At 57.6% G+C, this 14,829-nt stretch overlaps 6 protein-coding genes across 6 annotated transcripts; 4 read left to right on the top strand and 2 right to left on the bottom strand.

The window, feature by feature from the left end:
* Positions 1-426: 426 nt before the first annotated feature.
* Positions 427-1,512, top strand: GGTG_13754 (hypothetical protein; the record flags this gene model as incomplete). The annotated part of the gene is made up of 1 exon (XM_009231673.1): positions 427-1,512. The coding sequence occupies one exon, from the start codon at positions 427-429 to the stop codon at positions 1,510-1,512; it is 1,086 nt and encodes a 361-aa protein (XP_009229937.1).
* Positions 1,513-1,757: 245 nt separating this feature from the next.
* GGTG_13753 (hypothetical protein) lies at positions 1,758-2,342 on the bottom strand (the record flags this gene model as incomplete). Its single annotated transcript, XM_009231672.1, has 2 exons — positions 1,758-1,806; positions 1,972-2,342. 2 exons carry the CDS (start codon positions 2,340-2,342, stop codon positions 1,758-1,760), a joined length of 420 nt encoding a protein of 139 aa, XP_009229936.1.
* Positions 2,343-3,453: 1,111 nt separating this feature from the next.
* Positions 3,454-3,900, bottom strand: GGTG_13752 (hypothetical protein; the record flags this gene model as incomplete). The annotated part of the gene is made up of 3 exons (XM_009231671.1): positions 3,454-3,506; positions 3,606-3,785; positions 3,843-3,900. 3 exons carry the CDS (start codon positions 3,898-3,900, stop codon positions 3,454-3,456), a joined length of 291 nt encoding a protein of 96 aa, XP_009229935.1.
* A 1,481-nt stretch (positions 3,901-5,381) lies between these two features.
* Positions 5,382-7,071, top strand: GGTG_13751 (hypothetical protein). Its single transcript, XM_009231670.1, has 2 exons — positions 5,382-5,818; positions 5,957-7,071. Exons 1-2 carry the CDS (start codon positions 5,447-5,449, stop codon positions 6,380-6,382), a joined length of 798 nt encoding a protein of 265 aa, XP_009229934.1. The 5' UTR covers positions 5,382-5,446; the 3' UTR covers positions 6,383-7,071.
* An 843-nt stretch (positions 7,072-7,914) lies between these two features.
* On the top strand, positions 7,915-14,327 carry GGTG_13750 (hypothetical protein). The gene is made up of 2 exons (XM_009231669.1): positions 7,915-8,144; positions 8,319-14,327. Exon 2 carries the CDS (start codon positions 9,516-9,518, stop codon positions 13,227-13,229), a length of 3,714 nt encoding a protein of 1,237 aa, XP_009229933.1. The 5' UTR covers positions 7,915-8,144; positions 8,319-9,515; the 3' UTR covers positions 13,230-14,327.
* A 145-nt stretch (positions 14,328-14,472) lies between these two features.
* GGTG_13749 (hypothetical protein) lies at positions 14,473-14,772 on the top strand (the record flags this gene model as incomplete). The annotated part of the gene is made up of 2 exons (XM_009231668.1): positions 14,473-14,534; positions 14,598-14,772. The coding sequence occupies 2 exons, from the start codon at positions 14,473-14,475 to the stop codon at positions 14,770-14,772; spliced, it is 237 nt and encodes a 78-aa protein (XP_009229932.1).
* Between the last annotated feature and the right edge of the window lie 57 nt (positions 14,773-14,829).

Raw genomic sequence — 14,829 nt, 5'->3', positions numbered from 1 at the left:
CCGTTGTGGAGCGACTCGAAGGGATGAGGCGTCGCCGGAACCGGTTCTAGACTCTGAAGATGATCACGAGTAACAAGAAAGATGACTTCATGTAACAGAATAGGATGCCCAAGGGTTCACAGAAACAATGAGAGAGGATCTAATTCTTCAAAGGAGAGGGGAAAAAGGGTAAGTATGTAGATAGCTGGGCGAGCTGGCCATGTGGCTACCGGTGGGTATAAATAGAGCACCGACGGCTTCTCGGAGGGGTTTGCTCAGTCCATCCTCATCCTCACACCAACACCTGGATTTCACTCACCTGACTGACATCTCTGGTATCCAAGCACTTTTCGATCTTCTCTATCCATCGTCTCTCCTGTCTTCCCTAGATTTCCAGCAACAGGCTGCTCTCGAGATCACATATCGTCAACGATATCCACGATCGCGATGGCTCACCAAGCTGACACGACCCCTGCGCCCACTGCGGCCGAGTTGGAGATGCACCGCCCGCCCACCGCGGCCGAACTGGAGGAGATGTACCCCACACCCATCGACGCGACCCAGCCAAGCGACGAACCGCTTCCTATCCAACCTCGGAAGAGTTTTAGCGCGCTTACCCTTAAGGACTTTATCCGCGAGCTCACCGAGGTCGATCTGGATGAGATGTACCCCCCCACACCCATCGAGCGAGAAAAACCGCTTTTTAGGAAGAGTCTCGACGCGCTTCCCCTTAAGGACTCTATCCGCGAGGTCTTGAAGTACCGCACCGAGGTCGTCGAGACGCCCACGGAGTGGATCATAGGCGGGCGCCTCCTCCTCACCCACCACCCGCTTGCCGAGTCTCCGCCGGCCGGCAAAACATCCTGGCCCGGCGGCGAGCGCGACAAGGGTTACTACACCCTCGAGGACGCACCCCAGCCGCTACCATGGTCTCGCCCCGTGCGCGAAGGGCGGTTCGAGGAGTGGAGGAAACCGTACAGCCAGCTTTCCATACGCCGCATCGGCGAGGCTGATCTCAAAGTCAGCCTTATCACGTATCCGTTTGAAACAGAGGTAACGCGCGAACACGTCGTCCTGGAGTGGCTGGCCCAAAGGAAGGAGCACTTCAGCTTTGACTTCCCCCAGGTCCTCCACCACCACCAGCTCCACGGACGCTACTTCTTGCTTGTGCGCCGTCCCGAAGGCAAGCAACTCCAGCTCAAGGCCGCCTCCATGAGCGACCAAGAGAAGGAAGACATACAGAGGTGTCTGCGCCGCATCATCTCAAAGGAGCTGGGAGGCTTTACGGGGCACGGCCAGCCCCAGGCCGTCGATGGGGGTGTTCCCGCTATGAAAGGGACTGCTGGGGATCTGTACCTCGCCCATGTTGACATTGCCAGTAACGTATTGGTTGGCGACGACAACAAGATCGTCACCATTGCCAACTGGGAGCTGGCCTCGCTTCTGACCTACTGCGAAGGAGTTTGCCGCGACATGCTGGAGGTCGAGAAAGTCCTGTGGATGCCGTGGAAACCCTTTGTCTTCCCGGAGTAGGGCATAGGGAAGAATATGCTAGGCAGGGCGAGTATTTTCGGTAGCAATAATATACAAGGCGTTGGGATCACTCATGAGTCAAATTTTGAAAGCACTGGTTTGTTGCCGGTAGTGCGCGTGCGTCCTCGCAGAGGGGGCGGAGGGTCTCGGCATCGGATATCCGCCGAGACTCTCGGGCCAACGCTCCGCAGAACAGGAGACCGGCTCTTTGGTGGACCGTTTCCGTATGTACAATATGCCTGGCCTTATACCTGGCCTCTAAGTCTGCCTCCCTTGACCGATAGACCTCTCCTTCTATATGCGTGACAGTCTAATTACCCTCCAGGAAACCAACAAACAAAGGAAAAAGAGAAATCAGGTTCTCCTGTCCCTATTGGCCGCAGCCGGGGCGCAACTGTCAGTGGGTCTGGCGGGAACAGCAGGTAGCAGTCAGCCTTGCAGGCCGGTCTCGCAACTCACCGTCGAACGCGGCCTGGGAGGCGGCTGGTGATGAGCCGAATCGGACCGTGAGCTACGGCCTGGGCGAGGAATCGGGCCGACTGGCTTTCGTCGGGGCTCAGAAGATCCTGTGTGGGAGTCTGGCTCAAGTCACTGCACATAGCAGCAACTTCACGGGAGAGCTGGAGGATCACGCTCTCGGCCATCTCCGTGATGTGGGTATCGACGTCGCCAGAACGGACTGCTTCCCTGAGACCCCAGACGATATCACGGATGGCCCACTCCCCGCCAACCGTTATGGAACGGCAGCGTCGGCAGAAGATGCCGCGACCGGGTGTGATTTCTCTGCAACGGGGGTGGCTGCATGTCTGCGGTATAGATCCCGCGCTCATGACGAATGTTGGTAGTGTTGTTGCGTCTGGCTTGAATGTGAGCTGAATAGGTGGATGAAAGTCGATCTTGGGGGTAGAAACTTGGATTGTGCAAGTTGGGGGAGGAAAGGGGGAAGCGGAAGAGGGTGAGAAGTGTGATTGCTGGCTGTTTAAATAGTAATAGATCATTCGAATCGGCCATCCCATGAAGGTGAGGAACGACGGCAGCTGAAGTGCCCATGTTTCTTTGTTCACTATTAAGCGCCATGGCGCCTACCTAGCCAGACCGCCCCAGCGAGAGCTGGTTTGTAACCAGGCAAAGAAGCAAGGCGGCGATATGTGATATAAACGAACGGCCAGCCTACGTGACAAAAGAACTGCCACGTCGCAGGCCAGCGTGGCGAGCAAGGCGCTCTGTTTCCATGATGTTCTACGCCTCCTACCACCTATCATTGGTGACAACGAGCTCTGAATGAGAGAAAGACAAGGTGGGCCAGACCAAAACGCAGCAGGTGTAGCGGCCGGCGCCGGTGAGGGAAAGATCACAGACCTGCATCGCCCGGCCGTTATGCTTATGTCAACGCTGCTCTGTCATATATCGCGTGGGAGACGCAGGGATAAGCCTTGTCATTTTCCTGGTTCCCACCACCCAGGCAGGTTTGTGCAAAATGCCGGTCAATGCGGTATAATCAGCTGCAGAACTAAGCCCAGCCCTGCAGACAAACAGCCATCCACGCCCCAACACCACCGTGGCCTCTCTCTGAAGCCCTGTGTACATGCTCGTGAAAGACCAGAGTATGTATGAACCACGCCTTCTCGTCATCCGAGAAAACGAGGTAGCCTGGTACTGGCCTGGGTTTCGCCATCTGCAGCCAGTAGCGGTGGGTAGAACGCAAGCAACACCGGTAGTAAAAACCCGCCGTCTCGGCCCAGCCCATCGCTGCGGAGCGGGTAGGAGGGGAGGGGTGTGCATTTCGCCAATCGAGCTCTCCCTAGACTTGCCAACGAGCTCACGAACCAGACAAACACCAGGCCTAGGGCCGGCTGCCAAGGTCAAGGATGTTCACCTGAGCTGGTTGGAAACATCTGTTGTTTTTTTTCCTTTGTCCCCATTCCATCGTCCTAGCACCTCCTAGTCCTTGGCAAGGGGCCCGTACCAGTCGGTAAGGCACTGGTGCGCATCGTCTGGTTGTCAGCTGCTTTGGTGACAAACGCGATTACCGGGAGGAGGCTGTTGGCCCTGCTTCTGGAAAAGACCGTCAAGCCCTCCTGACCTCAACATACCCACTGACCACATTTCATAGCCAACACATTGGCCAATACGGATTCCGGATACTCTAGATCCGCTCTGGTCGTGAATGAAAAGCACCAAGGCGGAGAGCTCGCAAAAGTCCCTCAACAACGGCCATGCGTCGTCCCAGTCGACATATGGTTGGGAGCAGACACTTGTTGCTTCACATGGGGCTGTTCCCACAGCAAAAGTCGGGCACCTTTGTCTCGCGTGGCTCTCTCAGCACCCACTCGTGAGCTCAGCCCTCTGTTTTTCAGCCTTCCCAGGGTGCCGCGCCAGCGCGCACATTGCGGCCGCACAACGTGCATGGCCTGTGTCGGCTTCTCCGTCCCCCCAAATATACTCTAAATTCTTGATATCTGACATGTAGCGGGTGGCTTGACTGTCCCGCTCCGGGCTAGTGTTTTGTGGCTTCTGGCACCTCTGGGATATCCCTATAGCGCTACGGACGCATGTGTGTGTGCCTCCCGATGCATGACCCCCTGCCGACCCACATCCTTGTCAACCTGCCGCCTGACGCCAAGATGCTGGAAAAAGGCTGGCTATTGGGGATGACGACATCCGCCGCTTTCCCATGAGTGCCATGAGGCCTCCGGGTCGCAAATTCAGCACACTACTAGGCCAACCATCAGGGAGAAATTTTGTGATGACTTTCCTCGTCAGGAGTGTTGGGCCTAATGGCACTCAAGGGATAAGGCATGGACTGCCATCTCCCCGGAGTGGTATCAAGGGTTGGTGATGAGGCATGTGCCCAGGCCGCCCACGCCACCGCTTGGCTGTCACCGCCAGGCCCGACATGGTGGTACAACATTCTTTTTTCAGGGGTACCCTCCTTGCCAACTGCAAACAAGCATAGAGTCTGCAGCTGCTGGGCTTTGCGACAGAAAGGTGGATATTAGGGAGCAGCTACGAGATGACGTGACAGACATTTCACATGCGCATGACATCCATCAGGAACACGATTTGAAATCAGGCAGGCACCTAGAGGTAGGCAGGTGCAGCAAATAGCATCGCGGATTCGAATCCAGCTGTCTGCTCATCATACTGCTTCTAAAAGACCCAACGATGGTGACATGAGGGCCTTCTCCAACTCACAAGCGAGGAGATGGTCGTGCGCGCAGCCCATTTGGCCCCAAAGGATCAAGATGTGGAAATAAACACATGGCAGATGTCCACTTAAACATGTCACGTGAATACCCCAAGGCTGGGTCATCGCTGGACAAGCATCATGGGCTTTTCCACCAGTCACTCCAATACACAGGCGTGTATTCCAGAGGGTCTGCGACCTCCACTACATTCTTCTTGGCAGAACCGAGATACAGATCAGCCATCTGGACGTACCGCCTGTCGTCTGCTCCGCGATGGAGTCTTCTGTTGTTGTGCCTATTCTCGACGTGGTCGTAGCTGCTAGTACCCCCCTAGCTCGTAGCAGCTCGGCGACAGCAGTGCTAGCAAGATGTTTCGTTCTCGTAATTTAGATTGCCTCCAAGTTGGGTCTGGAAGGCTATATACCTACCAATGTGCACTGGGAGGAAACTTGCTATGATCCATTTAAGGGGTATTCCAACCTGCCTTTACGAATCGAAAGAAAGCAATGCGAGGCTGCACAATTGTTGCAGTGAGCGATGCAGCGCAGCTCCGCAGTCGATTTACGCCTGATGTCTCTCCATCAAGGATTATGTAATGTCTGAGGGAAACGGTTCTGGTTGGTTCGGCCCCGCCAAACCGGGGACCTGTCCCTGAAGGTTAGCTCCGCGCAGCTCCACACACACGGCCAGCCTGACGAGGACGATGCATTCAGGCTCTCACTTCTCGGGCGCCGGACAGCAAAACGATGAGGAGAGGTGACGACCCCGACAACGGCGCCTGGAACCGCCGACCGAAGCACGAGGCGCGGTCGTGGAACGACTCGCTGAACCGGATCGACTGGCAGCACTACAAGGAGCCGCGCCAGTGGGTGCCGACGCTGCTCGCGACGGCCACCATCGTGGGCTCCATCCGCTTCTACCGCTCCTACCTGCGCCGCATCCCCGGAACCGCCCACATCCGGCCGGGTCTGTTCTACAAGAAGAGCCTGCTGGGCCGCGTCACCAGCGTCGGCGATGGCGACAACTTCCACATGTTCCACACGCCGGGCGGGCGTTTGGCGGGATGGGGGTGGCTGAGGTCTGTGCCGAATGACCGGAAGATCCTCAAGGGGAGGACGGTGAGCTTGCCCCCCCGACCCCGAACGTGAACTCCCCCCGGGTCCGCCGCTCACCCGCCCCAGACGCGGGCTGACCCCGGGGTGGCCGCGGGAAAGAAAGCTGACCGCCGTCTCTCCCCCATCTCTCCCCGGACCCAGATACCGATCCGCATAGCCGGCATCGACGCGCCCGAGGGCGCGCACTTTGGGAGGCCGGGCCAGCCGTTCAGCGGCGAGGCGCTCGCGTTCCTCCGCTCGTACCTCCAGGGCCGCAACGTGCGGGCGCGCATCTACCGGCGGGACCAGTACGAGCGGGTGGTGGCGACGGTCTTTGTGCGGCAGTGGCTGGTGGTTCGGCGCGACGTGGGCTACGAGATGCTCAAGCGCGGCCTGGCCACGACGTACGAGGCCAAGACCGGGGTCGAGTTCGGCGGGCTCGAGGACAAGTACCGGGCCGCCGAGGCCCTGGCGAAGCAGAGGCGCCTGGGCATGTGGTCCGGCAAAAAGGGCTCGGTGGTCGAGACTCCGCGCGAATACAAGAACCGATACGCCGCGCTAGCGGAGAAGGAGAACCCCAAGAGGTGAGAGGGGATGGCGCGTGGTCGGTGAGAACGGGTCGCCCAAACCCTAGCATGGGAGCAGGACGGAGCCGTAATGTCGGCAGCCGTTACATTATAGCAGTGCCTTTGTTTGACGCTGTCTCTGGGCAGTTCCCTTATTACGTGGTTACGTTGATATAGGCTGATGGTGTACACCACGGATGCACACGTGACGCCACGATGTTCTGGTACCCCACAATCCGTCCATGGTTCGCAGCCATGCATCTAGACCTCGTTCATCATGCACACTTGATTCACTTCGTATCAAGGGTTGCCCTCCTATGATGACACAGGCCGATGGCTCAGTGATTGATCTTCTCGATGTTATGATTTGTGTTCGGCAACTGCCTGCTGCTGCACGAAAGAAAGTTGAGGTATCTGAGATTCAACACGGCTGGGAGAACATGGTGTGTGGCGCAAATCACGAGCGACGGCAAGCGGAAACGACCGGGAACAAGAATTCGAACCCAAACGGGGCCGGGTATTGGTAGCGTTTCCATCCTCCCACACCAGGAACAAAGGGCACACATAACAGATCCATGAATGCACGAGTATGATCAGCGTTGGCGGGTTTCTCGAGCGGTGTGCCTGGTACGAAACCAACAGGCGGAGAGACCACTGATTGGCGGATGCGCCAACAAAAGCCGGTGTCGCTAGAGGCATGTTCCGGGCTATCGTTGCCCTTCATGTCGTCATGTGCATCACAGGCGGCATGAACTGGACTCGCTGCTCGATCGACGGTTGGGGGGGGGGGGCCTGGCCGAGCCATGGATGCTGCGATTCTGGTCGTCTGGACTAGCTATAGTCGTTTTAAAACAACCAGGGCGAACCTCGACTTCCGCGTGGTTGGGTAAAAAAGCAACACTCAACGCGCCGAGCGGATTCCCCTGTTTATTGCCTTGACCTGGGGAAGAAGAAGAAAAGAAAAAGGCTGGCACGCAGACGTGGGACAAGGCAGGCTGTTGGGAAAGCATCCGAGGAGGGGCGAGGCGAGGCCAAGCGTGCGCGATAAACAAGCGACTGGCTGGTCCAGCCACCCACCCAAATTTCGGGCAAGGCCTCACAGCCAGGCTGCCAGCCGACGAAATGTGCGTCAATGGCGCCTGCCACAGAAATGCGCGGCGGGTATACCGACTTCTGGGCTCGAACTTGAACAAAAGCAAGCTGTATGTTTTGTTTGCCCTCGATTCGACTGCTCGCTGGCCACGTTGGATGATTGGCCGTTGTCGACGTTGGACCAGCGGGGTGGTCTGCCCTGTGTGTCGATGAGATGAAGCCTAGAGGCGGGCGCGCCGGCAGCCAGCCACTCAGATCGGGTTTCGCGCCGCATCGATCCAAAATGGCGTGGCTTGGGAAAGCTGGGGTTCCTTGGCGAGCCCCTGACAACCACTCAGAGTGAAGCTGGTTGCATCGAACCCCGTTTTTCTTCTGGGCCTTGCCCCTGATGCCGGCATGGCAGCCCCTGGGGAGCTCAGGCCCTGGGCTACGGGTGGCATTTTGACTCGGGTGTGGCCGGTGGCCTGTCTTTGCCGCCTCCCTCTTTTCCGGATCCTCACCACCGAATTTCTTGCGGCAAAAGAAAGCAAGATTTAGACCCTCAAGCTATTCTTCCAGTACTCGGTACTGAGTCGCTCGTTTTATCGCAGCTTGGGGGTGTCTCGTGCACACACCCTCTTTTTGCCTCTTGCTCAAGCTCAATCTGTTTCCGCCCGCGGCCCGAAGGTGTTTTGCAATCCCTCCTCTCCCAGGTAAGGATCCACCCCCTGATCTGACCTCGGCACGGTTCGACCTTCACGTTGGGTGTGAATGCTCCCACACAGAACACCCCGAGGTGGCTTGTCTCAGTTGTTCTTCACCTTGAGCAAGAATCGCAGTTGTCAACCAAGTGTTCTTGTGTCGACTGACACTGGGGCGACGCGAAGGATTCGTGGACACAGCGTCAGGGGTTATCAAACGTCAACCTTAGCGTGCCCTCCCGCCTAGCCACATCGTCATCATCCCGTGTAACAGCAATATCCGACGTGCCACGCCGAGAAGAGGCAGAGGAATTTCTCAGAGGCATTATCGTCCTGTCCCTTCGTGTAAACAGACACGGACAGAGACAGTCGCACCCGACAGACAAGCGCTGGCCGTTGGTGTTCACTGCCTCGCTGTCCCGCAGCACCAACCTACGACAAAACAAATCAGGCCAATTTCCTGGCCTGTCTTGAGACACGCCAGACTCGCCCAATTGGAAGCACCCGACGCAGCGACCAAACACTCTCGTCATCCCCTGCAACCCAGGAAGATCGCGACCGAGCGGACGAGCGATCTCTTGCGCATCCCGTCTTAGCAAACCCGAAATTTGACCCAGCGCTTGGCTGCGGAGCGGGCCCGCCAGATCCACCACATCCAGGCTTCCGGCCTAGGCAGTCCAGGCGCTCTCTGGACCCGGTTTTGGTGCAATCTCAATCCAAGCTAGCACAACAGAATCCCGCACGGCCCACCCAGACTGCTCCCACATTAGCGCCACCCACCCGCCGTGCCTTTTGCAGCGGCAGCTTAGGTTTCTCGTTCCTAGCCCAAATCTGCAAGCTTCGACCTGGCGCGAGCCAAACGGCTGGACAACGTCAACAATCTCCCATTCCAGTCCAATCGAGTCCTACTCGCCGCTATTCAAATTTTACCGTTCCTTGCGAGCTGGCAACCACGCCCACCCAATCTCTCGACGACTCCGTCGGCACCCTCGTTCCCGTTCGAATCTTTTAAACCGCAATCGCGACTCTGACCGACGCCGTTGCCGTGGCTTTTTCTGCGAAATTTCTGCCTCGCGCATACCGACCAGCAACGTACCGCGCAACCAGGCCAATTTGCCTCGAGTCCGACGACGTAGCACGTCACACAAAACCCGGCGTCTTTAGGTTACTCGCGCGCTCGTGCCTTATTTCTCTGATCGATTTCTTAGTCTTGGACCGCGCACTAGTTTCGCTCCTCCAGACTGTCAAAACTGTCATGGCTCGTTCATAGACGCCCAATCCCCCCCATGATCCGCGACTTGGCCTGTCACCCACAACAACCCAAGGTTTGACAGCCAGCCACCTCCGCAGGCACCCCATACACTGCCTCGCGACATCTTCGAAATGCGAATACCCCTCCGGCGGCGGCGTAGCGCCCCCCGGTCCGCGCTCTCTAACACTGTTTCTTCGATTCTTGCCATCTCGGGTCTCGCCTCGATACCCACGACCGATGCCATTACGTTCAAACCCGCCCCCGCCACGAACCTCGATGTTTCCCAGCTTGGTCGCGTTGGGATTGCTGGAGACTTCTCCGGCATCTCTTTGTACCAGTTCGAAGGCCAGACAGAGGCCGCTATCAGCACAAATGGTAGCGAGTCGCTGCTTGCGCGCACGCCCAATGGCGCGCTAGCCAGCGTCCTCAACACAGATGCGTCGATTAACGCCATGTGCGCCTTCATGCTGAACAATGGCAGCATGGAGGGTGTTGTGCTCGGTGGGAACTTCACTAGTTTGGGGTCCAAGCAGTCTTCGGCCATCGCGCTTTTCAACCCCAACACTTCCGATGTCACGCCCCTCGTTGGTCTTCAAGGCCAGGTCAGCGCTGTGCTCTGCGACCGGGAGCGAAGCACCATCTACGTCGGCGGCAACTTTAGGGGTGGCGGCTCGACCAATGCCATCGCCTGGGTGAACAATCAGTGGACGAACCTCCCGTTCGGTGGCTTCAATGGGCCCGTCAAGTCAATCACCAAGGCAGCCAACGGGCACATCATCTTCGGAGGCGAGTTCACCGGACTCGGCAACGACAGCGTCCCGACCCAGCCCGATGGCCAGGTCATAAACCTCGTGGATTCCTCGATAACCTCGGGCTCCTCTTCGTCGGACGCGTCATTCAGCGACCCAAGGAATATCATTTGCAAGTCCGGCGCGTCTGGCGGCCCCGGAAACACCTGGCTGCTCCGCGACAACACCCCTGGCTTTTGGCAGGCGAGCTTTAACTTCGGTTTCCAGCCAACCAAGCTGCGGCTTCGCAACACGCGCCAAAACGGCCGCGGCACCAGGACCTGGCGTTTCACGGCCGAGCCCATCAACGGCATAATGAACTTCACATACATCGACCCCGCCACCGGCAGGAACTCTTCTTGCACCAGCGAGTGCCCGCTGAGCGACAACAGCACTGTGCCATTCCAGGACTTTCACTTTGTAAACGTTATTGGCATGACCGGTTTCCGGATCGATATCTCGCAGTTCTACGGCAGCGGCGGCGGCCTCGATGGCATCGAGCTCTTCCAGGACGACATCTTCGCATACGCGGTCAACCAGTTCAACGAGCCAGCCTGCGCTGGTCTCGCGAACCCCTCGCGGGCGACCACCACTGGCCCTTTCTCCACCTCTCCATCCCAGATTAGCCAGTCGCAGTACCTGCTAGCTCAACTCTCCAGCCCCATCAACTCCCAGTCCGCATCCATCACCTTCACTCCCGACATTCGCGAGTCTGGCGACTACTCGGTCAACATGTACACTCCGGGCTGTATCCCAGACGGCACCTGTGCGACCCGTGGACAAGTCAACATCACCATAAACCCTAGACCTGGCTTTTCCCAGTCTGTGCAGCTTTTCCAGACGAACAACTTTGACAAGTTCGACCAGATTTACTTTGGACAGATGCAGGCCAGCGGCTCGTTCCGCCCGACCGTTGTCATGACTCCGCTTAATGGTCAGTCTCTTGACAGCATGACCTTTGTTGCCCAGAGAGTCGGCTTCACTCAGATCAACTCCACCGGCGGGCTCAATGGCCTGTTCGACTACAACCCGGCCACGCCCACTATCGACCCGACCGAGTTCCAGAATTCGGGCTTCCACAAGCTCGGCGCTTCTCTGGCACCGTCGGCTACCGTTGTCGCTCTTGCATCGGCTGGCGACACAACTTATATTGGCGGAAACTTCAACGGAGACAGTGCCAGAAATGTCGTTGGCATCAACTCACGTGACTCGTCGACGCAGTCTCTGAACGGTGGCCTCAACGGCGCTGTTGGCGCCATGGCCTCGAACGGGAACAACCTCTACGTGGGCGGTAGCTTCTCGGCCACACAGGACAACTCGGTCACCGGCCTGAACGGTGCAGCGGTGCTGGATACCGCAACCAAAAGATGGAGCGCTCTTGGTGGTGGGGTTGAGGGCAACGTCGTGAACGTTGTCCTGATGACCATGAATATCACGGGCACAACCCCCGAGGTCGTGGTCAGCTTCAGCGGCGGATTCGGTCAGCTGCGGGCTTTCAACGGCAACCCCGCTGTTCCTGTCAACGGCTTTGCTATCTGGGTTCCATCACAGCGCAACTGGCTCAACAACCTCAATGGCACCGTCGAGTCCATCGACGGTATCCTCTCGTCGTCGATACTGAATCTGCCTGGTGGCGGGGATTTGTACTCGGGCTCGGTATTGTTCTCATCGGTTGGCACTAATGGAGCCGCCGTCTTGGATGGCATCTCGCTGCGTGGATTTCCCGCTCGAATCCAGCCAAGGGCAACCGTGTCGTCGGCGGGCAGGATTGCCAGACGTGACACCCCCCTCGGTGTTCGGTCATCGGGTGTCAACGCTGGCGCCTTCTATGCCCCTGCCAACAGCGGCAGGAACATCACGGTGCTTGCAGGGCGCTTCACAGCCACGGCTACCAATGGCTCCTCGGTCAGCAATCTTGTGCTTATTGATGGTGCAAACAATGATGCGGTCTCGGGCCTCGGCTCCGAGATCTCGGCCAACTCGACCTTCAGCGCGGTTGCCATTCAAGGAGACAACCTGTTTGCCGGCGGTAATGTTACTGGTACTGTCAATGGGGCCCGCGTCAATGGTCTCGTTTCCTACAACTTGGCCAACAAGAACTTCAATGTTCAGCCACCCGTCCTCTCTGGGGGTAACACCACCGTTCACGCCATCACCCTCCGTCCCAATAGCGGCGATGTCTATGTCGGCGGATCGTTCACATCTGCCGGGTCTCTGGGTTGCCCTGGCGTCTGCTTTTACAGCTCTTCGGCCGGAACTTGGAACCGGCCTGGTCCCAACCTGGACGGAACTGTCAACACCATGATCTGGGCTAGCGACACGGTGCTGCTAGCGGGTGGGTCCCTCACGCTCAACGAGACGATCAAGACTAGCCTGGCCAGGTTCGACACCAATCGAGGAACATGGGAGGCCTTCCCTGGCTTTGATCAGCTCCCCGGACCGGCCGAAGTTCTTACGGCAGCGTCTCGCGATGGCAACGAGGTGTGGGTGTCGGGAACTTCGACCGCCAACGGGACCATCTACCTGATGAAGTACGACGGCTCTCAGTGGCGTCCCGCCCCCGCCTTGGGCACCGGCTCCGTGCTTCGCAGTCTACAGATGTTCACTGTGACATCAGGCCATGAAGATTCGACCCTCGTTGCGCCCAACCAGGTGCTTATGCTCACCGGCTCCATCCGTATCCCCAACTTTGGATCTGCTTCAGCCGCCATATTCGACGGGACTTCCTACCGCCCATTCGCCCTAACCTCGTCGCGCGACCGGACGTCTGGCACCATCTCTCGCATCTTTGTGGAGAACTCGCAGTTTTTCACTTCCAGCGAAGCCGGTCGTCTTCCACTCGTTGCCATCGTCCTCATTGGCCTCGGTATCTCTCTCATACTCATGCTCCTCATCGTCCTCGCGGGTCTACTTCTAGACCGTCTTAGGAAGAAGCGCGAAGGCTACATCCCCGCTCCTACGTCCATGTACGACAGGGGCAGCGGGATCCAGAGGGTGCCCCCTGGAGAACTTTTGTCGACGCTCCGACAAGGTCGATCAGGGCCGCCAACATTATGATACGATGATGACGATTACGAAAGGTAGCCAGACTCCATTTGTGTTTGTCTGGCAGGGCGGCGTTTTATGGTCTGGATTTTAACTCATTTTGGGCGGCGTTGGTCTTTTCTTCTTTTGTTGGCACACACGAATCTTTGGGGGCGAAACTTTCTATCCGAGACACCAATGGCATTCTCGACTCCCGTTGGCGGCCTCGATTGTCTAGGTACCTTTCGACCCCCAAGCATTGTGGGGGATTGACTGGGCATCTCGCTCGGTTGATGGGGGCAACCTTAATACCTTCTTGACTTGATACCCCTACCTGTTCTGCTACCAGGGCACAGGTGCAGGGCACGTCCCCTGTGGGCTCGCAACGAACGGGTTCCTGCCGATGATCCTCGCGGTCCGGATTCCCTGTTCAACACGGCCATCTTTCACAATCTTTCACCTACTTTTTTTTTTCTCGCCGCTTTCTTTCAATCTTTCCACAGAAAGGCTTTGTTCTGCTTCGTTTCTACGAATTACGACCGCTCAAATATGTCGGTAATGTTTAACCTGTCTATTTCCGTTGGAGGAACTTCCAACGTCACCTACATCCCTTACCACCAATCGCTCGCGATGTACATTACTTTCTCCTCCTCTAAAGATGCCCAGAAAAGACGTCCTCCGTTTGATACTCTCTGCCCACATCATCTCAGGGAGCTCTTTGCCTACATCTTGTGCCTCGTGTTGATCTTTTTCTGCCCTTGTTGCTCATGCCTAGCTCCAGTCATCCTTGGCTGGGTTTCGTTGAGCGTGTGTTTGCTTGCTTCTCGCCATTTCCTAATGCTGTGCTCGGCGCTGTGGCAGGCCATCTGGATCGTTGATTTCTCCCTCCTAGTTCCGTCGCAGTACCGGACGCAAGTCTTACCACTGCTCTGTTTTTTTCTCCATCACCCGCCGTTCTGTGTTGATATCCAATATCTTTCTTTCTTTTTTTGCTGGCGCAGACAAGTGCCAAACTCATGGTAGATAGACAAAAACACCGCGGAGCTATGTCCCATAATCCAGCTTTCCGCGGGGGAGAAAATAAAGCATTTGTCAGACAGACGGCCAAGCACACGGATCGATCGTCTTTGCCCTCCTTTCTCTCCTCAAGCCGTCCCTGCGCCTGGGCTAACGATCCATCGCAGTTGAGCCTGCGCCTCACTCGGTTGCTCCGTTCGTGGCTAGACTTGGGCCGTTGCAGTGCCCTGTCCACACTCGAGGCAGGTTCTATCTACACATGGACTTTATGAACCAGAAGATGATAGCAATTACACAGCAGGTATCCAAGTTTGCGCCTATGTATACGCGATGGCATGTACCGTGAGGGTCCTGTTTCTTCTTCTTTTTTTCTTTTCTTCCGAGGCGGACCGAGTTGGACCGCCCCGTCCCTCCTTCTCACGGCGGACGGCCGCCGGCGGGAGGGGCGAGGCGCCTGCGGCACAGCAGCAGCGGGATCGTGTGGCCCGCGCCCGCGCGCGACCGGGACCCGGGCAGCGTGCGCGGCTTGAAGGGCGCGCGGCGGCCCGTCGGCCTGTAGTGCCGCAGCTGCCAGCGCGGGGTCCGGGGGTACCAGTCGCAGTCGCCGCCGCCGCCG

This window comes from Gaeumannomyces tritici (assembly GCF_000145635.1).
Source record: "Gaeumannomyces tritici R3-111a-1 unplaced genomic scaffold supercont2.46, whole genome shotgun sequence".
NCBI lineage: Eukaryota > Fungi > Ascomycota > Sordariomycetes > Magnaporthales > Magnaporthaceae > Gaeumannomyces > Gaeumannomyces tritici.
Note: the sequence above shows the minus strand (reverse complement) of the source record. Positions and strands in the feature narration are given on the sequence as shown.